We start from the raw sequence: 24,660 nt of genomic DNA on the forward strand, positions 1-24,660 counted from the left end.
TAGGACTAAAAGAGCGAATAAGCATGAAAACAACCGGTAGATTTATGCACCAAATATTTAATACTTAAAATTAATTTCATTAGTTTTGTAGTGAGACAAAAAAAAAGTTGTATGACTTTTAACTAGTGTAACCTTTGTTCTAATGACTGAATTTTCCCGTACTAAGTGTCAATCATTATAATTCAAAGTGATAAACTCAAATATGCTATGTATTTATTGCTAACTATAAATTAAGTTACGAAACATGAAACAGAAATATAGTTTCTGCGTATAAACATAATTAGATACTTAATGATTTGAAATGAAAATAAATGTAATATTTCTGTTGCTCTTATTTTACAGTTATTTATTTTTAATAACAATATGCTCACAATGTTTGATTGTCCAGAACTAATTTTGCAACACATAATCATTCTCAATTCAAAGAAGAAAAAAAATTTCTTAATTTTTTAAGCAAAAGATAAATTTAAAAAATGACAAGAGAATGTGTGACGTCTAAGCTAAATTTAAACGGAATCAATGGCGGAAATGATTAATGATGCAATGACTCTGTCTTGTTTCTCCAAATAAATAAATAAATAATAATGGTATTAAAAAAAAGGGTTTCTTTCTGCTATTGCTACTCTTGTAGAACGAATTGAGTAGTAAGCATATGCTTGAAAGCTGATACGACTCGTCGAATGACCAGAAGTTCCTTGAAAAACACCTGCGAAAAATAAGCATATTTTTTTTAATTCTACTCTTGTTTGCACCTTTATGGGTGTCTATTTTCTATTTAATTAGTAGCACATTTTCATTTTAATCATGATCATTAGTAAAAGGGTACGAATTATTAAAGAGCTTATGCGTTATTGAGGCTTCCAAGTGATCCAAGTAAAATTATAAACCATAATTTGCAAATTAGAAATTCGTAAAACAAAATTTAAAATAAATAATTGACGATGTCTTAATTCATCAATGTTTAAAATTCATTTACTATATACGTTAATTAAAAAATGTATGATCCCCTTCAACATGCATAGTTAAAAGGAGAATTTTATTAAATCTATATGAAGTTTTCAGCACAATGCTGTAGAAGGAAAGGAGTCTACTACTCTCCCTCTCCAGCAAATACATTTGAAGAGAAAATTACTTGACCACCGATAACATCTAGTAATATATGAGTATTGATGGAAAAAAATTAGTTTCATATATAATACAGATTATAACCATTAATTATTGTTGAAGTTACTGATTATTCGAGTTAAATTGATAAAAAAGTTTTGTGACAAAAAAGTTATTTATTTCCATCAAAAACTCCTCCACGAAGGCTAGTTTGCCTCAAAGCGTGATCCAAGAACTCCCTTGTCTTCTGTTTTGCAAGCTTTGAAATCGCATCAATTACCGTTATGCATTGCAGTTTCCATAAAGTGCTACATCAGTAGCTAAAATTCTCCACCTTCGACATATGTTTTTCATATTTCAATAGTGGTTCAATGCCACCACCGTTCATTTTTTGAGATAGATAACTTTAAAATCTAATGAGTATGAGTTGGAAGCCTATTCGCGATGAAAGATTTTTATTTCGCCTATACATTTGTTATTTATACAAATACAAGCAACGCTTGATATAATGTCCTCGGTCGCACGTGCACAATATTGTAAATATTTAATCATGACGTAAACTATCCTCACTTGTAGATGGATCATGGGTAAGAATCCCCTTGCCTGTGAACCAACCGTGAGAGGTTTTCGTGACTTTCTTCGCCATGTAACGCAAATGCTAGTTATTTCCATCAAAAATTCCTCCACGAAAGCTATTTTGTCTCAAAGCTTGATCCAAGAGTTCTCTTGTCTTCTGTTTTGGATTCAAAATTACAGTTGAACATAGATAGTCGTAAACTCAGAATTGGGTCAGCTGTTCAACGCCGGTTAGAAAATAAAATTAAATATTTAATCGTAATTAAGAAATATTGAACTAATTTGGACAAGATAGTGTTATACCTTAATAACAAATGGAAAATCAGTAGAGTAATTGAACGCAACTTATTTTTAATGCTAATATACGTAATAGTACAATTTAAAATTGTAAAGATGAAAAATGCTTTTAAAACAATTATCTGGTCCCGAGTAGTCAATTTCGATGAGGAACATTTATCCATTTAAATGCAAAGATAAAAAAAAAATTTAAAAAAATCAAGCAATGTCGAAAAAAAATTCAAACAAGAAAAGTATGATTTATAAATTTATTGTACCCTTGAAAAAAAAATTGACTAAAAAAAAAGTTCGTGGAGTCCCTCCACGCGGAAGAAGCTAAACTTCGTAACCTGCGACGTTAATTGTAGAAGAATCAGCAGTCGTAGAAGAATCTCTAGTTCTATTCAACGACTCTTTTTCCTGCTCCCTAATAATGTGCATCAAAACAAACTAAAAAAATATTTATAGAAAAACAAAAGTTTTATGACTTTTATTATTTTTATGCTAGTGAGAACCAAAACAATATGGAAATGAATGAGGGAAAACTAGATCCTACCACGTGATTTTCCGGCCAATAAAAATTTAGCGTTAAACGTCTAACGCTTCCTTTTCGGAAGTCGCATAAGAAGTATAACTTCAAAAAGTTTTACAAATAAATTTTTTTTAAATATTTTTAAGCAAAGCACAAAATTTCAATTTTCTGCCCTTTTCTCCATAGACGGTTGCCTAGATTCACTTAATCAAGGTCGCGACCGACTAAAAATGCAAAAACTGGTGACTAATAAAATTTAGAATTTTATTAAAAGAGCTTAAAATTAGCCAATTTCTTTTTAGCAAGTTTTTTGCAGTATACTATTGAAAGACAATGAAAATAATGTTTTTCCCTTAAATATGAATAAATGAAATGCGATTTAAAAATTTTTTTCCATTAGTTCCTACTAACCTAAAGAGAACGACCTATAAACATAAAGACTACTTGCAAGCGTTATTTTCCGTTCGAGTAATTCATAGTTATTCTTGTTTATCAAGCGAAACGTAGCGGAAGTTCAGTTTTAATAAGTTTTGAATAACAGGGATCTGTGTATATGAAATGTTGTTGTAAAACGATTTATTTAATGTTATCGCTAAAAAAAAATCACAAATCTTATTTCTAAACAAAAATGATGATAATTCTCTAAAATTGTATAGTGCACAAAAATAATAGTTGTAAAATTTTAAAATGCTAGGTACACAAATTTTTACATTAATTTTTAATGTATTTCTATTTTAAACAAATTTTTAAAGTAAGTTTTAATGGCAAGAACAAAATTTGAACGAAATCGGTAAAAGAGCTTTTGAGAAAACAAATTTTAAATGCACGACTTTTTCAAAATGTAATAACTAAGAAACTGTTCGGTCGATTTGTCTGGGAAGTAAAGGCGGTGTGTGCGCAATGCTATCCATATTGCCACAATCCTACCGTTGCTCACGAAATAGTGGAGCCTTAACATTCAGAACAACGGAGTGCTGCGGGAATGCTATACTTTTTTTCAGAATTTGAACGAAGAGTTTTATTTATTTCTGGAACAAAAAAGCTAATTGTTTTTAAAAAAAAAATTGGTTTGTGAACCAAAATACATGCATCAAAATTGTATGTCATATCAAAAGTTCTCTACTTCCAAGTTCATTATATATAAATCTAAATAAATGATAAAAAATATTGAATCAAATACATTAAATTAAAATAGGCTAATGTAACATATTTGCACTGTTTAAAATACTGCTACAAATTAGAACGCTTTTCCTTGCAGCAATAGATGTTCAAATTATTAAAAATTATACTGTTGTAGTGTAGAATATGTCTAAATTTGTATCATGGTTTACTGTCCTGAGGTAGAATACATATCTTGGTTTTAAATAAAACCAAAATTATGATCAATCTATTTATATAACAATTTATATCAAATTGAATTTATGTTAAATAGTTACATCAATTCATATTCGAAAAAAAAAATAAAACAGTATGCAATACAATTACTTTTGAATGATGAAATTATTTTTATGCCCCCAAAACAGTTCAGTGCTTCTGTTACAAACTTTTTCTGTGATGTCATCGATTTGTTAAAGACATACTTATAAATAAAATTAATGCTTAGGGTGTCATTAGGTTTTAAGAAATTGTGACTGTACCAAGGTATAAGTGTCCAAAGAGACAGCATTCTCCCCATCTGTTAACATTTAGTTGACAGCATAAACATTTTATGCTTAGAATACCCAATAATTACACCAATGTTAAAAATTACAATGCAAATACATGCATTCTTTTATGCTCTCACGTCCAGCAACTACTGTTCTGTGCTAATTAATAATTTTCTTTTAGACAGAATAATAATGTTACAATACAGCAACAAAAAAAAAACTCTCTTAGATTTTAAAACCTTCAATACGACATATTAAAAAAAATATTGTTCAGATACATAAAAGAGGAAGCTATTATTTATTTATTACTAAAGATAAAATTCTTTACAGCTATTCCTTATATAACTTCATTTTTCTTAATACAAATATAATTTTGAGCGTAAAAATTGATTAAATTTTATTTGGGGAACATTTACGTTAATTAAGTATTTTGCTTTGTTTCGGTCCTTTTTTTATTTTTTTTTTATTGCATATAAGGGTAAGTGTTTGCTTACCCAACAAACTGTTGGTAATTTTAGATTTGATAAAAAAAAATTCTCTTCACAATTTTAAATACAAATGCTTTTCGTTAAAGTTTTGCGGAAAATTAAAAAAAAGTAATATGGGTTTCGCATTCGTAAATTTAACGCACTAGTTACTATTAGCTACTGCGCATGCGTGTTTCCTTCAGCTGAATGAATCTATGTTGTTCACAATCTAAATTATTATCGGTTCATTTAACAACAGAAAAGCCATTAGCTTGGAAAAGATTACTGTTTACAGATTTATTTCTCTTACAAATCTAAATGTTAAGGAAATCATGGCACCCTTTACATTAACATAAATTTATGGGATGTGAAAGACCCTTTTTATTCTCAGATTTTCTTATTTTGCAATTTTAATTGAAAATTAGAATAATATATTTTATAAACAATGTCTCTGGAACTAAAAGAAGCAAAACAGAGTCGATTCCAGAAGTTCAAAAAGAAGTAAGTGCGATTTTCTTAAATACTTTTTGCAAAAAAATAAAAAAATAAATAAAAAAATAAATAAAAAACATTTTATCTTAACCAGGTAGTTAAAAACTGTACTAATAAACTAAGCTTTATTGCTTGCTTTTTAATGTCTGTTGAGTTTGTTTTTAATGGTATAATATTAGTTGTAATAAATCTGATTAACAATATTTTTAAGTTCACTTTATTTTTTTAAAGAAAAATAATGACTATTATTTCAATGTAAGTAATTTTATTTTTGTAATGCAATTAGTTGTGACGTAAATAAAAAAAAAATCTGAATATTATTTGAACAAGTAATATAAAAAAAAAAATTTAAGTCAATTTCCACTTTGGTCACAAAGAAAATTTTTATTTTAGTTACTTTTTATTACATTCATTAAATTTAATTAATGAATTAATTTTAGAAAAAACTGAATTAACGTCTAGTGTCGTCCAAAATTAAAAAAAAATGTATTTGAACTTAAGTGAATGAATAAAAAGTATTTTATTAACGATTAAAAATTTGAACAAACTATATAAATATATATAGGGAGACTGTGAACTAATAGCAGGAATACACAAAGAACTTTGACTATGTAGAGAGCATCTCTTAAAAATAGTTTATATAGATATCATAGCACTTCGCACAGGCAACAGCTAGACGGAGAAAACATTTTGTTATTATATTGTTTAAAACTAATTAAGGTGTTAGGATTGGAGGAGTTGTTGAAGGATTAGAAAGTTTAAGTACAGCCACATGCTGTGCATTCGGCTTTGTTACCATTAAAGTTTATATGTTGTACAAGATAGTTATAAAAGGGGACCCAACTGGCCACCGAAGGCGAGTAGTCATAGTTTATTTTCTATCGCTTTTACCTGGTCTGCGCATATTAAATTTATTCTTACTAAAATTTATGCAATTTAGAAATCTAGAGCCACGATTGCTCAGGGGATAGAGCGTTTGCCTTCCAATGAGGAGAACCGGGGTTCGATCCCGGCGATGGCTGGTCGATACGAACTCCGCATCCGGCTTGCACAGTTCCGACGTGAAATATCCTCAGTGGTAGACGATTCATGGGTTAGAGTCCCCTTGCCGTCATTCTAAACATGAAAGATTCTTGTGGTCTTTCTCTCCATGTAACGCAAATGCGGGTAACTTCCATCTAAAAGTCCTCCACAAAAACAAATTTCTACCAATACTTGATCCATGAGTTCCCTTGTCTTCTGGATTGAGTTCAAAATTACAAGGCTACGGAGTTGAACATTAGTAGTCGTAAACCCCAAAAAATTGAGTCGGCTGTTCAACGACGGTTATAAAATAAAAAATTTAGCAATCTGAACACACTCTGGGGTCATACCGAGAGACAAACAGCAATCATGTTCCAAACAGCAATCATGTAGATGTTGCAGACAAAATGTACATGTAAAAAAAATATTATAGTTACCAACTCCTAGTAACGCTGCTTACTATATCGTTATTTCGAAATAAGCAATTGTAGCTTATAAAGTCGCTGACTTCATTGAACACGTTACAGGAAAATAATGTAATTTTCAGGCTATTAAATTCTTTAAACTTTAAAAATAGACGAAAAAGAAATTGCAAAGGCAATTAAAAATAATGTTTACCTTCAACATTATCATGCAGGATTCTATATTTCACTATAAATCCTAAAAAGATAATTACAGTTTTATGGTTTTGAGCATTGTCAGTGGGCAAAAATATTTCATGATATGGTCCTTAATAAACGCAATAGATATTTGTCTGTCTAAGCAGTAAATTATTAAAAGTTATGATGTTTACCTATAATTTTTTTATGAATATCTTATTTAATGATATTTGAATACATAATTTATTTTTCGTTAATTTTTAACATTCTTTTTCCTTTTTATTACGGTTTTAATTTTAATTTCCTAAATTATAATGTTGAAATTAAAAGCGCTGTTTCTTTTGCTATCATTATTAAAAAATCGTAAGCTGCGCTATCGTCTCTGTTTATTTTTGTATTTTACTTTACGTTTTTGTTTTGCTGCGCAAAAACTGCAAGATTTAGAAACATAAAATTACAAAGGTGTGTAAAAAAATTACAGTTCATACAATGAAATAAAAATAATTAACATTTGATTGTTAGACCCGGAATAATTAACTGTTAAACTTATATTCTCTACAACCCAGAGAAATGCAACCAACGAAAATTTGACTTGCTGAAAGGGCTATTAATATTAGTAAACTGAGCTCGAACTTTCTTCGAAATTGTAAGTTGCTCGAAAGTTTTTACAATTTTGTGAGCTTTTTTTGACAGTTTCTTTACAACTATGTATTCATTAAAATGAATGTAACAATGAACATTGTATCATTGACATAAAAATAAGGAATATTCCTTTTCATAGACTTCAAATTCATCCTTGTATATTAATTAACCGTACGAGGTGAGCAGGGAATGGGGCCTCCTAGTTATATTGTAAATTAGTCGTGTAATATTACCTAATTGTAATAAAATATGCAGTTACCATTTTACAAATATTAAACGATAAATTGGTTATAATTGCATTTATAATAAATTTTCCGTAAACTACGTGCAATTGAAATAACTAATACAAAATAACTATTCCAAATACTGGAGAATTATTAAGAAGTAATTTTTTTAAAAAACTGATTAGCATGCAGTTAGAAAAGGATATAGAGAAGTAAGTGGCAGATTAATAGTGCGGATTTAAGAAAAATCAATCCACAATTGACCAAATTTTCTACTTAAAACTAATATTAGAAAAATGCTACGAATGCAATATTGATGTTCAACTACTTTTTATCGTCTATAAACAAATCTATGATAGTTTCGACTGAAAAAAAAAACATTTTCTATTCTAAAATAGTTTGAAATACACTTCAAGATAATAAGTTTAATTAAATTAATTCTCTCTCTCTCTATAACACCAATAAGAGTCAGGGTATAGAATACATTGTTGGAAAACTTAAGATTAAGAGAGGATTGAGATAGAGTGACTTGTTGTAATTTAGTAAAAGAATACAAAATATTTAATTCTAAATTGACAAAACTATTCTAAATAGACGTCGTCTTCGGTGGTCATATTTTTATTTCCTCCGTTTTCTTTATTGCTATATTGTTGCAATTTATTTATTTTTTATTTTAAACATGCCTGGAATTAGAAAAATCAAAGTACGACCAACAGGAATTTTACTAATATTTTGCATTTGTGATGTATAAAGTGATAATTCGACCAATTGTGTTATATGGATTTGAGACATGAACTATAACTAAAAGCGATTCTGATCTTTTACGAACATAGAACAAGTATGTTTTAAGGAAGATATTTGTCGTATTTTATGAGGATGGACTTCTCCACTTAAAATCCTGAAGAGTCATTGAAGAAGAAAATAATTATGAAAATTTTCTTTGGCAGCTGAGGAAATTGATCAAGTGAATAGAAAGAAAATGGGTAACACTTTTTTGTTTGATGAAAACAAGAATTTCACGCTTGAAAAATAAATCAGAAAAGTTGCTTCATTCCAAAGCGTATTTTTAAACGTAATAAAAAAGGAGAACAAATTTAATTTTGATTCAAAATTTAAATAGTAAAAGAATGAAAGAAAAGGGGGAAGAGGAAAAAACTAAAATCGGATAATGAATCTCAGAAAGTAAAGGTTGGATTCCTTCATTTTTAAACAATTTTAACTTATTTTAAGAAAATACTTTCATGATAAAGATTTTGAAAATATTTACTAATTGTTAGCTATAGTAAATGTTAGAAAATGTTAACTTTTATTGATCTAGGTATGAATCAAATACGTTAATTTATTTACATTTGAATTTTGATTAGCATTTTAAATGATCAAGAAAAATTCTGTTTATAAATATAAATTTATAATTAAATAATCTTTTTATTATAATTAAATAAATTTGTAATTAAATAAACTTTTGATGAAAAAGTTTTCTAAATTATTATAGTTTCGTAAAAGGGTTTAAAAAATATGCATGTCGTTACCAAAATGTTTTTCCTTATGTAACGTTTTTTTATGTAGAATATTCATTTTTGCAGTGGCCTTCAAGTCGAATTTTATGTGTAAAGATATTTTAAGTAAATATTATGCATAGTTTAAATAAATAAGTGTTTTTAAATCTAATTTTTATTTTCTTTTTTTTTAGGGTTAAGCTGACTAAGCTAAGCAGAAGTAATAGCACGAAAGAACATGTTGAAAAATATTATATCAATAATAACAACGTAAGGTTTTTCCACATTTTTATTATTTGAAAATTTTTTTTTAATAAAAAAGTCTGAGTTGGGCCAAAAAATCTTCACATTTTTCTTAAATTTTTTTTTTTTTTTTTTACCTAATTGTCTAAGTTTCACTACCAAAAATTACTAAATGATTGATAACTGTTTTATTAATTTTTAATTAATTTCTTTGGGCAACGAGGCTGACATAATAAGTATTGATATAAATAATAACTTTGATTTTCCTTCGAGATTAAAAATAATTATCAATTAGTAATTTTATTGTGGGTATTAATAATGCATTTAATATTCCATGTACTTAAGGAGAAAAATTAATGGACAAATGACACTAATACATTTAGGAAAAGCGTAGTAAAACGTCATACTATTATTGATGCCTATAAATGCTTAATTAATTTGGTAATAGGTTCTGACTGAAATATAATACTATGAACAAAATAACAAAATTAAGGGAGAAATGGTACTAATTCGTTTAGGAGAAAAGTAAAAACTCACTATACTATTATTAAAGCCAAAGATGCTTAAAAAAATTTAGTAAGAGTTACTAATTAAAATAAAATTATAAGCTATATGTACAGAAAATGGAAAATTGGCTCGAATTCGTTTAGGTAAAACGTACAAAATTGCCATGCTATCATTGACACCAATGATGCTTAATTACTTTGGTGATAGGTCCTAATTGAAATTAAAAATCAGTGTTGTATTGAGAAGCAAAATTAATGGACAAGTGCTACTAATTCGTCCAAGAAAAATATAAAAATTCGTCATACTATTACAGACGCTTGCTAAATTGATTTGATAATAGTCACTTTTGGTATTATGGTAACAATCGCTGTAATTTTAATCAATCCATGGTACTTATTAAAACTGCATGAATACTGCGCAGTTTTAATATGAATACTGTGGAAAGAGGTTTTTTTTTATCATCCCTCGTAATTACGAGGGATGGATTAAGAGATAGGTGCAAGATAAAAACAGTTTAATTGTGGTAAATTTTTGACCATCGATGGCCAAATCAAGATCTTGATTTGGCCTTGAGCAACAGCATAATTCCAAAAGATATTGAATATAGTTAATCACTATTTTTATGGGATGAGCTAATAACGTAAAGTGATCGACAAGGACAAAAAATAATTATGAATAATAATAATAATAAGTAGAATTTATTAATTTGTTTTGGTATATCTTTTTCAGTTCTGTGCATGATTTCGTAGTGTTTTTCAGTACTAATTTATTGGGGGTTAATTTTTTTTCACCCCGTATGGAGAACGAGTATTCAGCTAGTTTAAAAATAAGCAATTGTCAGCAGAGATGAAGTATGAAATCACCCTTTTTGGGATATAAGTTAAAATGATAATATCTCCAGATGCAGATTCATAAAATGTTAAACATTTTTAATACTTTTTATCATATTTTGTAAAGATAATTTTCATCCGAAGATATCGCTAAAATAAAACTGTCTTTCGACCATGGTGCATTTAAAATCATATGAAGTGTCATTAAGTGAGTAGTCAAAGAAATTATAAAAATTCTTTTTTTAGAGATTTATAGAGATTTAATAGAGGATTTTGTAAAGAGATTATAGAGAGATTTTATAGAGATTTAAAACTATTAAAAAAAATTTGATTTACAATGTTTTTTAATTTATGGGATGTATTTATTCACGATCACAGTAAATAAGAATTCATTGCTTCAACTAGGAGCCTTAACTTCAACATTTCTTAGTTGTGACGTCACGTGAAAAGGACCGATTGTGCTGCTCGAGCTAGAATCAGCCTAATCATTAAATTTCGCTTTGGTATTTGTTATGAAACTTTAACCGGGTAATATTTATTCTGCTTCTGTATTTCTTCGAAATGTGAAGTAAAATTTTGTTTTGGTATCAAGGTGCCTGAAGAAAGTTTTATATAATGTAAACTTAAAATTATTATATTTCTATTTATTATGGCTGGGAGTGAAAGCGAAGAGGAGGTAAACATAAATTTGTGAATGATTTATACTACTACTAGCTGTTCCTGAAATTGAACCAGAATTATCCTTGTTGTTGTATTTGGCTTTTATTATTAATTGCGAATTTTAACATTTTATAATGTAAAAATTAGATTGTATATTTGGGCAAGGTTGTGTTGTAAGAATATTGCGGGACCTGCTCGCTCAGTGGAAACTTTTATAGTTTATTTTTTGTTTGTTACAATATGAATAGTTCATGAACGGTTTTACTCAGAATTTATTGGGAATTAGGTGAACACAAACACTTTGGTCATAGGCAGGTCACATTTTGCATTTTGGTCATGTTTTACTCAGCACATTTAAAGCTGTATATATGAGTAATTATTTGAAAATTAAAGTGGATAAATCCGTTGTAATTAAGATTTTAATGCCATTTTGTTGTGCTTTGTAATATTTCATATTGAATATAGATGTTTTAAAAGCGTCATTTAGTAAATTTGCATAAATCTCTGTGACTGCTTCTATCTTTTTTTTTTTATTTTGTGCAATTCTAAGACTAAAAATTCTGCAAATTATGGAATAAATAATTCTGTCTATAAAAATTCACCGCAACGCAAAACCAATGACAAATCTTCAAAAACTATTCTTTCCATCAACCAATTGTTCAGTTTGCTTTGTTTTGTGAATGTCACTTCTACCAGCCTTTTCTTGCTTTTTCAAGGAAATGCTGAGGAAAAAGAGTTTTTTGTATTAAGTAATGTTCAATAAATAGTGGTTTGAATAAAAAATTATTTGAAATTATCTTAATACTCTTACTTTATCTGGAGCTTTATCACTTACCAACTTTCAATACAAGAATTTTAAAAGCACCATTGAGCAAAAAGACTTTCTCACACAGGATGTCTCAACTTTTTTTGAGGGGGGGAGGGGAAGATATCAGTAAAAATTTACCTTTTTTATTATTTTGTAGACTCATTTATGTAATTCTACTTTTTTTTTTCTGTTGTCATTTTTGTTAAAATAGATAATTAACAATAATTATTATTTCATTTTTTAATTTTGAACAATTATTATTTTTTAGTACTTTTTTTTTTTTTTTTAGTTTTACTGATTCTAAAAATTGTAGAGCTGTTATGTATAGGCATTAAAAAGATTTTTTTTTTCTTAAACTAGATATATGTTGAAGTCAATGGTTTTTCTTTGTTTGTAGACTAACATTGTATTTTTTTTTCTTTTTATCTTTAATCAGATAATCAATATTTTAGATTTCACTCAATAGATTGCATTTATCTAGTTTCTTGATTGCATTTATTATGTTGTGTGCATGATAAGGTACACCCATGAAAGAATCGCGATGACTTAAAACTATATTTAATAATCCAACGATAAAACATAAGTATTATAAAATAACATGCTAGCAAAAGATAAACAGAAGAGTAGCAGCAAACATGAATAAGTAAAATCTTTGTATAATCCGTCTGGATCGAGACGGCAGCATTGCTGTTTTGCAATTAAAGACTGTCATCGTGGATTCATCAGTGATACCAGAAAGTGACGTCAGCTGACACCACAACTGCATTGATCAAGTTTATTATTCAAGATTGCATTGATTAATATTAATATTTTCTGTTTTTTATATTTTTGATCTGAATCTTCTAGTTCTTCTAAAATTTAACTTGACTTTGTTTGTCCAAAATGCAAACATATGTTGGAAGAAATACACAGTCTTAAACATTTCATGTAAGATTTACTATAAATTTTTTTGTTGTCATAACTATATTAATTTTCCTTGATTTATTTTTTAGGCCTATGAAGATGCCTTAGATGGATTACACATGTTAGTATATTTACATTTTTTGAATATATATTTTTATTTATTTACATTAAGAAACTACTGATTCTCTTACTTGTTGCAAAATGATAAAATCAAACCATTGTATATATATATTTTTGTGATAAAATCAAACCATTGTATATATATATCTCTTATAAGTTATATAAATTGTGAACAAAGAAATATTAATTTATATAGTACCAAAAAATAGCTCATTAAATTCTTATTAGTAACATTCAAGTTATAAAAATTTGACATTTTTATTTGTACTGGCAACTATTTGTTTTTTCTTATTTATAGAAATATATTGTAAAAATAATAACATGTAATAATGGAATAGAGAGAAAGTTAGATTAAAGAAGGAAAAAAAAAAATCGCACTCCAAAGAACTTCTAATCTTTTTGAATAAATACTTTCTACTCATGCCCTTTAAAATGCATCATACACTTAGTTTAAGAGGTGTTGTTGTATCTTAAATCAAGAACTTTTATTCAATATATAACTATAACAATATATAAATTTCTTAACTTTTTATTATCTCGTTTAGTTATTCACTGTTTTCTGTTAAATTAATTTCAGTGATGGATTGCCTTCTTTAGATGAATCTATTAAAGAAGCAAAACTATCTTTGGATCTCTTTTTTCAAAATAAGTTTGCTGCAGCTCTTGATAGTCTTATGTCATGGTAAGTAATAAGTTTAACCCACATTTTTTCTTGAAATATTTTGCACTTATTAAATTGGGATATACTGAATAATTTGGTAGTTATTTTTAGTATATGGTTGACAATTAAAGTTAATAAATTGTTTTAAAGATAAACTTCTTGCATTTTTAAAAATGTAAAAATAAATTGTGTTAGTTTGTTTTTAAAAAAATTAAGTTATTAAAGGTTTCAACAAATTGTGACTTATTTTAATAATTATATTGGTTCATAAAATGTTATTCCACTTTCATAGCTTTTTTGTCCTAAGATACATACATATTAGGGAAACTTAACAAAAAATAAGTAAATGGATAAATAAACATTTAATAGCATTCCTACATCAATTTTTTTAGTTTTTTTTTAATTATTTTAGATATAAAATCAAGAATTGTAGTCTTTAAGTGTTTTTTAGTTAATAAAAGGTTATTAGAATTTTAATGTAGTTAACATTTATAACATCAGTCACATCAAAATTGCAAAAACAGTCACTAGAGTTTTTTCTCTGTTTTTCACTTTTTATTTAAACAATTCATGTGTATTTTCAATGTTTCCTGCTAATTGATAGTTTTTGTTTAAAATAATTTTTTTACAACAATAATCCTATTACTGCCTGTAGAAGAATGAGAATTTCAAAGTAAAATATATTTCACTGCGTCTTTTTTTATGCATCATCAGTCACATTTTATATTCTTATTCTACGTAAAATATTTATAGTTTTCATCTCTCTTTACTTAAAGGCATAATAATATTTTACTCTATTTTTTTTTTTTTTTTACTTCAACAAATTTTTTTAAAAGATTGTGATAGACCTTACTTAAATCCAAGTAATGCTTTTAATGACAAAGTTTTCTATGAGCTTTTTAACATTAAACTACCAATTGTTCTTGTTAAATCTGGGAATCTTGTTAAATTAGGGCTTACAATAAAAGTTTCACTTTATATTAGATGAGAAAAATGCTTATAAAATTGTTTTGTTATTCTTCATAGCATATGCATGGAGTAGTTAAAGAAATATATACAATATCTATCTGTTTATCTATATATATATTTTTAAAAAAACATATAGGTCTCATATCAGTACTTACCATGCTTTGGGAAAAGGCACGATGCTTTTCATGCAAGCTCTTCTTACTATGGAAAGTGTATGTATAATATTTATTAATTAATAGTTGAGATAATTGTTAAACTCATTACTGTAGAAATTGAATTTTATATCAATATACTTGATTCTCGAGAAATTGTTTTATAGAAAGAAATTGAAAAAGCAGCTGAAGCACTAAGACAGGCTGTGGATGTTTGCCAAAGGAAAAGGAAGAAGCATACCATGTCTAAGATGCTGCGTCGACCTGACTATAATTTATATACAGAGGGTCAGTATTTGCTTTATTAACTATTGTGGTTAATTTTTAAATTACTTTGGATTTTAAACTAAATTTGAATTCTGTTAAATATCTGTTTGAAAATCTCACTGAGAAAGCACATTTGCTTTTACATTGGGAACTTTGACAGAGTGTGACAAAATTTCGCCATGTTTGGTTAAAGGTTTTGCCAAAATTAACTCTTAATAGTGTATGCAATTATGTACGGGATATAATTTATAATAAGAATCAATAAGGGTCGATAATAAATCATAATCTTCTTACACTCATACTTTTTACTATATTTTCTATACAGATTTATTAGAATTATTATTTCTGTAAGAATTCTATATAAATATATATTTTTACTACACGAATTCCGCACCAGGCTTGTACCGACCATTATGCTGACGAAAAATATCCTCAGTGGTAGACACATCATGGGTTAGAGTTTCTTGCCATCAAGCTAATCATATGAGGATTTCATGGTTTCCCTCTCCATGTAATGCAAATGCCGGTTAGTTTCATCACAAATGTTAAAATTTCTCCCAGTACTTGATCCAGGAGCTCCTTTGTCTTCCGGATTGGGTTCAAAATTTCAAGACTATGGAGTTGAACATTGATGTTGTTGAACTCTGAAGTTGAATTTAAATAAAATCAAATTAATAAATTTAATGTTAATTTAAATAAATGTTTAATATTACAATTGATTTTCAATTTGCTATAATTTTATAGGTTAATTCTTTTGTACAAAATGTGTACTTGTAAAATTTATGTTTTTATTTTAATAAATGTTTTTGTATTGTGAATTTTATATGTTCAATTTTTATTTTTTAGAAATTTTATTATTTAAGCGCTTTTATACTATTATTTGCTATAAGTATTATTTTTATAAATGAAATTTTAAAACAAAAGATTTTATTCCCTTTCAATGAGCAGAAGAAGTTCATGCAGAGTTGTGTTATGCTGAATGCTTACTTTTGACTGCAGTTTTAACATTTGTTGAAGATCAAAGCCTTGTCAATTTTGTACGAGGCAGTTTAAGAATACGAACCTGTTATCATTCTTACAAGTAAGTCTATTTAAATGATTTTTTTTTTTAAATTTAGAAATTCATTTTTAGTTAATATATATTTTAAAACTTATAAATTGCTTAAAAGTACTTTAAATATAGTTTTCTATTCCACCTTTTTCTTTTATAGTTACTTTTTTTTCATAGTTGAATAAGCATTTGAAAATATAAATTTAGAAAAAAAAAGCTAGGAAATTAATGTGCTCTTCTGCAATAATTATACAGTAATCTTGAATGCTTATTGAAAATTCACTTTTTATTGTTATCATTATAGTCCAAAGAAAAACTACATAGGTTTTCTTTAAAATAAAACTTAATTTGCCACATTGTTATTTTTACTCATTCACAAATTGTCTATTTAATAAATTGAACTTTCTCTTCAACTTTCTAGGGAATGTATGCACATATTAGAGACTAGAAAATGGAGTAATGAGCTGAGAAAGAAACATTTTGAAAGTGGTGTTCGAATGGGTGTTGGTACTTTTAATTTGGTATGATTATGAAAACTATTTTAGTATTTTTTTCTTTTAATGTTCTTTTCACAACTTTTTGAAAACATGAACTCACAATATTTTATTTGTATCATGCATTATTTGATATTCTTTTTAAAAAGCAAATTATTAAGTAAGTTGTAAGTAGAGTTTGGGGAAGTATTGTGAGAAACAAGCCACATTTTTTTCCAAAAGTGACATAACATCAAACTGTTCTTTAGTATAATTTTTAGATAAGTAATTTACAAGGTTAATATTTTGTCAATAAAAAATAGCACTGTATGCTGAAACATTTTAGTACCTACTTTGAATTTTTTAAGAAGTTTTCTTCAACATTTTGAATATGTGGCTTATGATATAACCCTAAACCCTTCATATGTAAATTTATTTTAATGTTTAGTGTTTAAAACCAGTCTGTTCAATGTTTTCAGCTATTTGTATAATCATTTTTCTTTTTACTTTTTATTAATTTTTGAAAGTTGTGAGAAATATTTATCTTTCATTTTTGAAAAGAGAAATTTTAAAAATGTATGAAAAGTATTACATCTTTTACTAAAAATAAATTCATCCAGCAAATTAGAAATCAATTTAAAATGGTAATGTATTTTGTTTATAAAAGCAATTATATTATTTTAAAAATATTTCGATGAAAGAAATTGATATTGTTAGGATAGCATTTTTTTGTAAAACTAACATACTTTTTAATTTTACTAAAAGGCATGTTATTAACCTTTGCTTAGATGATTTCTCAACTTCCTTCAAAAGTCTTGAAACTTCTGGAATTTATCGGATTCTCTGGAAACCGTGTAAGTTTATTTTTTAAAAAAACTTTTATTATAAATGACACTGGGTTCAAATTTAATAAATGTTTTATTAAAATTGATTTAAATTTTAAAATTACACTGATTCATTTTCTAATGAAATTAATTATTCATAGTCTAATTATTTTACTTTTATTTAGCAATTGGGCTTGAAAGAACTTGATGAAGGTTATGCCATGAAAGAAAGTTTAAGGTCACCACTCTGTGCTCTTATTTTGGTAACATTCCATACTTTGGTCACATATATGTTTGGTAAGTTCATGTTTTGTACCTGTATCTGAATATCTTTTTAGAAATTTTGATTAGAGTATGATTATGATGATGGATATGATGAAATTATGATTGTGTGGTCTTCACCTTTTTAATTTTTTTTCTCAAAAATATAACATAATATGATTGTACTGATAGACTTTATTGTAAAAACCAAATATTAAGTTAAAAAGTTTTTTATGTAATGAATAAAATAAACTTAAAAGAATAATTGTAACAGAGGGGACAAATATATATTTGAGATAATTTTTGACTTAAAAAATAAGAAAGAAATAAAAATTTTTTGACGGTAATCACTGCATAATTAGACTCAGGAACAATTTATTTTACAATATAAAGATATCTATATGTAAAGTCATAATATTTTTGATAACTTATTCTTTAAAATAGACAGTTTTTTGGTAGAATAAGTCAAAATCATGAATGCTCTCTATTTATGATAAATTTTACTGTAATCATGTATAACTCCAAATAATAACTTTTGAATTATTATTGATACTCCTTTAAAATGATACCAAATACAAGGGTATTGCTTAAACTTTAAAAATTCACTACTGGTTTCAGTTGACATGGAATTCAACTTTATATTTTCAGATTTTGTTTTAGAACAAAATTTATTCAATGTATTTTGAAGTTATAAAATTCAATATTGATATTTATTCCAGGCTGTGGAGATGGCGACATAGAAACATCAGAGAGAATAGTACAAGAAATGCTCTTCAGATACCCAGAAGTGAGTTTTTATCAAACTTTCAAATATAATTGCTTTTTTAATACTTTTGAATATTTCTGTTTTACATTTTTAACTCTAAATTTTGAATTATTATTTTTTCTGATTTTTGAAACTAAGTGAAATTCTGATTATATGAGATAATTGGTGCAAAATACAAAGCTACTTAATTTTTTAAGACAAAATTCTTTGAATAATATTAAAATTATAATTACAAGTTTTTGGAAAATCAAAAGTTTTTGAAGGATCAGGGTTCATCAATCATAAGTTTATTAAAATCACTGATCAATCATTATAAAATATGTTTCTTTTTTTTTGTAATCTACAAATACTTATATTATGTTCAGATCAGTGATTCATGTGATGTTTAAAACTATTGGTTTTACATGTTTTTTTTTTACATAAATATTTTATTTTTCATGTAAAGTGTGCATATTTTTGTGAAACAAAATTTTTTTCCTAGTGCATTTAATTATTATAACATTTGTGAAGGAATTTAAAAATTTTACATTTGTTTTTAAGGTATAATAAAATATGTTGTTGTGTAATTATAATTTCAAATAAAACCAGATTTTTTTGCTGAAAAACAATTATAATTTATATTAAGAATTTGTTGTTTTTTTTAGGCAGCTTTGTTCATTTTCTTATCTGGGCGAATAAAAATGCTGAAAGGACAAATTAATGAGGTGAATCATTTATATATTTATCAATTAATTTATGATTTAAATTACATTTTAAATGATCTGTGGATTTATTGTAATTTCTTAATGTATTATGTATAGTTATGTATAATGGATATTGTCTTATTTACATTCATTTCAGAATATTTTACTTTAAATCTCTTAAACTTAAGGTGTTAAATAATTGCATTCATGCATATGTCACAAATAAAATTGCCTATTCACCATAGAACACATGCATTAGATATTTTAGATTTTTGGTGAAATCTTCGACTTTATTACTTGCTTACTTATCCTCTACGTGCCTTTGGGCACTTAAGGCCTCTAGCATTTCCCTCCAACGCCTCCTGTCTCTAGCAATAGATCTTGCTTCCTTCAGCCAGATATTCTACATTCTTTTAATTTGCCCCAAAACATGCGCTGGATGGTAAGTCTGATTCTTCCTCTTGTTCTTTTACCATCAGGGGCCCATGTAAGCGCAACAGATGTAATTTTTTCTTTGGGCATTCTAAGGATATGTCCGAGCCAGCTCCATCTTTGTTTTTTAATTTCATCTTCTATTGTTTTTATTTTAGCTTTCTTTAACAGATTTTGACTTGATACTTTGTAAGGCCAGAAAATTTTAAAAATGAATCTTAAACATTTGTTTTGAAAGGTTTCTAATTTTTGTATTTCGATCTTAGTCTGTATCTAGGTTTCTGCGCCATATAATAGTTCTACTCTAACAATAGCTTTGTAAACAACTATTTTTGTCTTTATTTCAATATTTGACTCTCTCTAAAATTTATGTAATCCCTTAAAACATGTATGTTCTTGCTTTGATTATTCTCTGTCTCATATCTTCGCTACTTCCACCTTTTTTTATCTACAATAGAACCTAAATAGCTAAATGACTCTATGTCATCTATTTTGTGATTTTCGATTTTACTCTTTATTACTGTTATTATTTTAATCTCTTCATTCATATTATATATTTGAGGCTTAACAGTTTGTTTGACTGTCTAAGTACAAAGTATAGAGACTTTAAATAAGTATGCAAATAATTTAAATGTTTTCTTTTGCGCAAATTATTACACACACTTCGTTATTTATTTTTTTATGATTTTAGTTAATAGGACATTTCAGATTTTTTCTTCGTTTTCTACTCTTATGCCTGAGATAAATGTATGTGGACTTGCTGTTATTTTTCATTGTTATTTACTGATCTTTTGACCCCATCTAAAATATTAAATATGTAACCCATTCTTCCAAATTTGAGCAATTTTGTATCATGTTACTTTACATAAATTGATACTGCAACATTAAATCTATATAATTTAGAATTCTTAATGGCACTAAATTTTAAAGGGTAACATGAACTAAGAAAAAATCCCAAGCAAATGATTATGACAATAATTATATTTTTACTCTCAGCTATTTATACTACTTGCCTAAAATTGGGAATATGAAAAAACAAAGTTTTAAATTATAGTCTTTTATCTCAAAGTTGAAGACAAGTAAAAACATACGTGACAGCTTTGCTGTTATATTGAGTTTTTCTTTTATATTCTACCAACTCTTAATTACTGATGTGAAAAATAATTATTTCCTATTAAAATAACTCTCCTTTTAGTTGTTACTTTTAATAATATGCATTTTAATGATTATTTTTTCATTATATCATTTTTATTAATATTTTTATTCATTGCTTTTAGAAGTTAAGTTTTATTTTATTAATTATACTTATTATTATTTGCATAATTATAGATGATAAATCATGTAAAATTGATAGTATTTATCATGTTGTACTAAAAATTACATTTTGTGTATCTAGGCCATTGACACATATCAACTGTCCATTAATGTTCAGCAAGAGTGGAAACAATTTCATTATCTTTGTTATTGGGAATTGTTGTGGTGCCACTGGTAATATTCAGAATTAATTACCTTCTTGCTTTTATAATTTTGAACATACATTGTTTATGTGATGTTGAACTTTATTATATTTTGATCAGCTTTAAATGTGATTGGAAAGAAGCAGCAAAATGCTCTGATATATTGAGATTAGAGTGTAAGTGGTCTCCGGCAGTTTATACTTATGTTCATGCCTCAATTCTCTTTATGATGGTAGAAGAAGGAAATACAGAATTACAAGGCACTATTTCAGAACTGATGGAGTAAGATTTATTTTATTAATGATTATAGAAATGCTTGCCTTTTTTTCTCATTTGCTTTTATCTGTAAATGTAATCTATTTAAAATTCTTGCATCTTATATAGTTTTTTAGATATCTTTAGTTGATAAATAAATAATATTTTTGAATTTCTTCAAAACTGCTTAATCTTTGTTTTTTTTTAAAGAATTAAAAAATAAATTAACTAAAAATGTTTTCTAATTATACAAACAGGTTCTTAGGACACTCTTAATGACATAAGTAATTTAGAGGAGCATGATTCTGATGGTCTTTTTTTATTTTATTTAAAAAACAATTTTTGTTCCCAAATATTGCTTTTTAAAATTTTAAATAATCACTTACTGCATGGTAATAATTTAAACTGAAAAAATCATTAAAATATTTTTTAAAATTCAATTCTTTTCTATTTGTTTTTTATGTTCATGTTCATAAATTACCAGGTTGACATGCATTCCAATTATACCTTTATAGCTGCATTATAAATAAAACAAGCTTGAGGAAATTACTACTATTGTGTATATTTTATGTACTTGTTGCAATGTTGTTTATTTCGTCATACCCTTAATAGTTCCTCATTAAATATGTGGTTATCAATAATCTATAAGTGATAGTAAAGTTTAGAAACACTATTATTTAAGTTGGTTAGGGCTATTGTTTAAGAACTGGGACATATATTATGAAGCAATTATTCAGGCAGTTACAAAAATTAGTGCTCATGTTAATTACTTTGTTAATTTCCATTCTACGTTAGGTTATTCATAATTTTGATTAAAGGTCTTGGTCATTAAACAAGACTATATTTAAATAACATTGCCGAAAACTTTTTATGATTATAAATTTTTAAAATAATATAATTTTCTCTCATTTTGGATTTTTAGCTCTTTTGTTCGGCAACATAGCATTTATAATTATTACTCTGGAATTTTATAAATATTAAGCAGTTTATTTTATGCGCTGTTTTATAGGAAAGTTCCAAGCTTAAAACAACGATTAGCTGGTAAGTCAATACCTTTAGAAAAGTATGTAGTACGAAAATCTGTCAAGTTTGTGTCCCAGAAAGGTCGACTGATTGTTCCAGCATTGGTAAGTTTAATGACTTATTTGGTTTTAATTGGTTAGTATTATTTTAGTATTAAATGAGAAAACAAGATAACAGAGAATATTATGAAAATATTTCTAAATTTAATTGTTATATATATATATAGAATGCAATTGTTATATATATATATATATATATATATATATGGAATGCAATTGTTATATATATATATATATACAGTGTAACGTCCCATATCTGGACGTCCTTTTTCCCGAAGGGTCTTTTTAACAATCAAAATAAACAAACATCTCTTATCGTCCCCTCTCTTTTTTAAAAAAAAAGTCTTTGGACATGTTTTTTTCTTCTCTAGCTTCTAGTGATTCATGCATTGAACCCATAAATCAACAGAAAGGGGAAGAGAAGACCTCACAATACCGTTGAGTGACCATCAGGTCACTCAACGGTCAGGAATGCAGGAAAGAGCTACTCAGGAATGCAGGAAAGGAGGGAGATTTGTTTTCAAAAAAGCACAACTGAGTCCCCCCTTCCTTCTTTCCAATGCAGCTGGCTAGTAAAAGAGGCATACCCTGGAACCGTTTTATTAGAGTGAAAGTTAAAGTGGAGGGAGAGTCACTTTCAGTCACACAAGAAAAAATAAAGAGAACCCAATCAGCACGCCGCGCCTTTATGCTTGATTGATAGCCAATGATGGGAGAGAAAATAAATTGTTATTGCCCCGCCCTCAACTTGAATGACAAATAAGGAGGAAATGAATTTTCATCTCCACCTACCCACCTTAATGAATGACAGGAATTTCCCCTTCTTGCTTGAATCCTTCTAGTTCAAAATGGTGGAGAGAGCAATTAATATTTTCATAACTGTCAATTTTTGTTTCTTTTCTATATTTTAAGCAATAATTATTTTTTTCTAATATTTTGTTTTTGATTGATTAGATATCATTTTAATACTAAAACATTATTGACCGAAAAAAAATGTTTATTTATTTTTTGCTTCTTAGATTCAGATCGTTTTAAGCTTTGTTTACCTTGGAGGTCTATTATACGGAAAAATCTAATATCCAGACTTCCAAAAGTCCCACCGATTCCGGATACGAGACTTTCCACTGTATATAGAATGCAATTGTTATATATATATATATATATTTATTTGCTGATTAAATGTGTTAAACTGTTTTATTCATTACACTATAAAACTTAACATTATAATTTTGTAACTTGTAATATTTCATTAAAGCTATATATTGTACTTATTTCTTTTAGGAATTGGTGTATATTTGGAATAGTTTTCCAATGATAGCAAAATCTCGTGAACTCACTGAAAATATTCTTTGTAAAATCAATAATATATTTTCTAGTCTTGGAGATGCCAAAGGTATGTTTTTTTTCTTAAAGAAAAATTCATTGCAATTTTGAATGTAAATAGTAAGGGGTGATAATGTATATGTAGAATCCTTTTTATTTATTTATTATTCTTTTTTTAATATATTCGACTTATTTAATTAGATTTTTAAAATTCATTTTAAAGTTGATTATTGGGAATTTTTATTCTTATCAAGCATGTGATTCTTCTGCTAATTTGCAGAATTCTGCGAATCTCAAGATTGATAATTCACGGACTTTCGCAAATTAATCATTTGTATTTCAAAAAAAGTTTCTCAGAATTTTGCTATTCAAAAATTTACATTTCGCCCCTTACACAAACTCTCGTTAACACGAAATTTATACCGCCTTTACAAGCACCCTCTTTTTTTTTTTATCTTTGAGTACTTAATCAGTGCCAAAACAACTTTTTTTTAAGCAGATATGTTTGAGAAAAACTTTGTTTGCTATATATCTGTAATAACTAACTATTATAAAACTTTGTATCTGTAATAACTTCGGTTAAAATTAATGAAACACAGAGATGAATAGAAAAGTAATTAAGTTGATGATCTTAAAAGTAATTCTGAAATGGTTAACATTTAAATTATCATTCCCTGGAAAAAAATGGTGTTTTTTTTTTCATTCTTTCTAAACTTTAATTTCAAATGAGTAATAAACTCCGATTTGTTATAAAAGAATTATTTAATCAATATTATATATTAGTTCCCGATTTTTATTTGACTACAATTAGATTGAATTTTTTATATGATAACTGTACATGGAGATTTCAACACAC

General features: G+C 26.8%; 1 protein-coding gene across 2 annotated transcripts in view; it reads left to right on the forward strand.

Moving 5' to 3' along the window:
• The first annotated feature begins 4,995 nt into the window (after window positions 1-4,995).
• The window catches only part of LOC107455100 (tetratricopeptide repeat protein 39B), a 28,358-nt gene continuing 8,693 nt past the window's right edge, over window positions 4,996-24,660 (forward strand). The window contains exons 1-16 of one of the 2 annotated variants that reach the window (XM_087167744.1): window positions 4,996-5,102; window positions 9,272-9,347; window positions 13,118-13,149; window positions 13,726-13,830; window positions 14,915-14,990; window positions 15,098-15,218; window positions 16,146-16,278; window positions 16,670-16,769; window positions 17,510-17,575; window positions 17,731-17,842; window positions 18,526-18,593; window positions 19,217-19,276; window positions 21,084-21,175; window positions 21,265-21,426; window positions 22,409-22,526; window positions 23,763-23,874. In XM_087167744.1, the coding sequence (XP_087023870.1) occupies window positions 5,047-5,102; window positions 9,272-9,347; window positions 13,118-13,149; window positions 13,726-13,830; window positions 14,915-14,990; window positions 15,098-15,218; window positions 16,146-16,278; window positions 16,670-16,769; window positions 17,510-17,575; window positions 17,731-17,842; window positions 18,526-18,593; window positions 19,217-19,276; window positions 21,084-21,175; window positions 21,265-21,426; window positions 22,409-22,526; window positions 23,763-23,874 (1,489 nt within the window). In that variant the 5' untranslated portion in view covers window positions 4,996-5,046. Of the gene's footprint in view, window positions 5,103-9,271; window positions 9,348-11,176; window positions 11,334-13,117; window positions 13,150-13,725; window positions 13,831-14,914; window positions 14,991-15,097; window positions 15,219-16,145; window positions 16,279-16,669; window positions 16,770-17,509; window positions 17,576-17,730; window positions 17,843-18,525; window positions 18,594-19,216; window positions 19,277-21,083; window positions 21,176-21,264; window positions 21,427-22,408; window positions 22,527-23,762; window positions 23,875-24,660 lie in introns of those variants that run through there. The other variant, XM_016072542.4, reaches the window with a different exon arrangement.

This window comes from Parasteatoda tepidariorum, chromosome 7 (genome assembly GCF_982258835.1).
Source record: "Parasteatoda tepidariorum strain Cologne lab strain chromosome 7, Ptep-v5.0, whole genome shotgun sequence".
Lineage (NCBI taxonomy): Eukaryota > Metazoa > Arthropoda > Arachnida > Araneae > Theridiidae > Parasteatoda > Parasteatoda tepidariorum.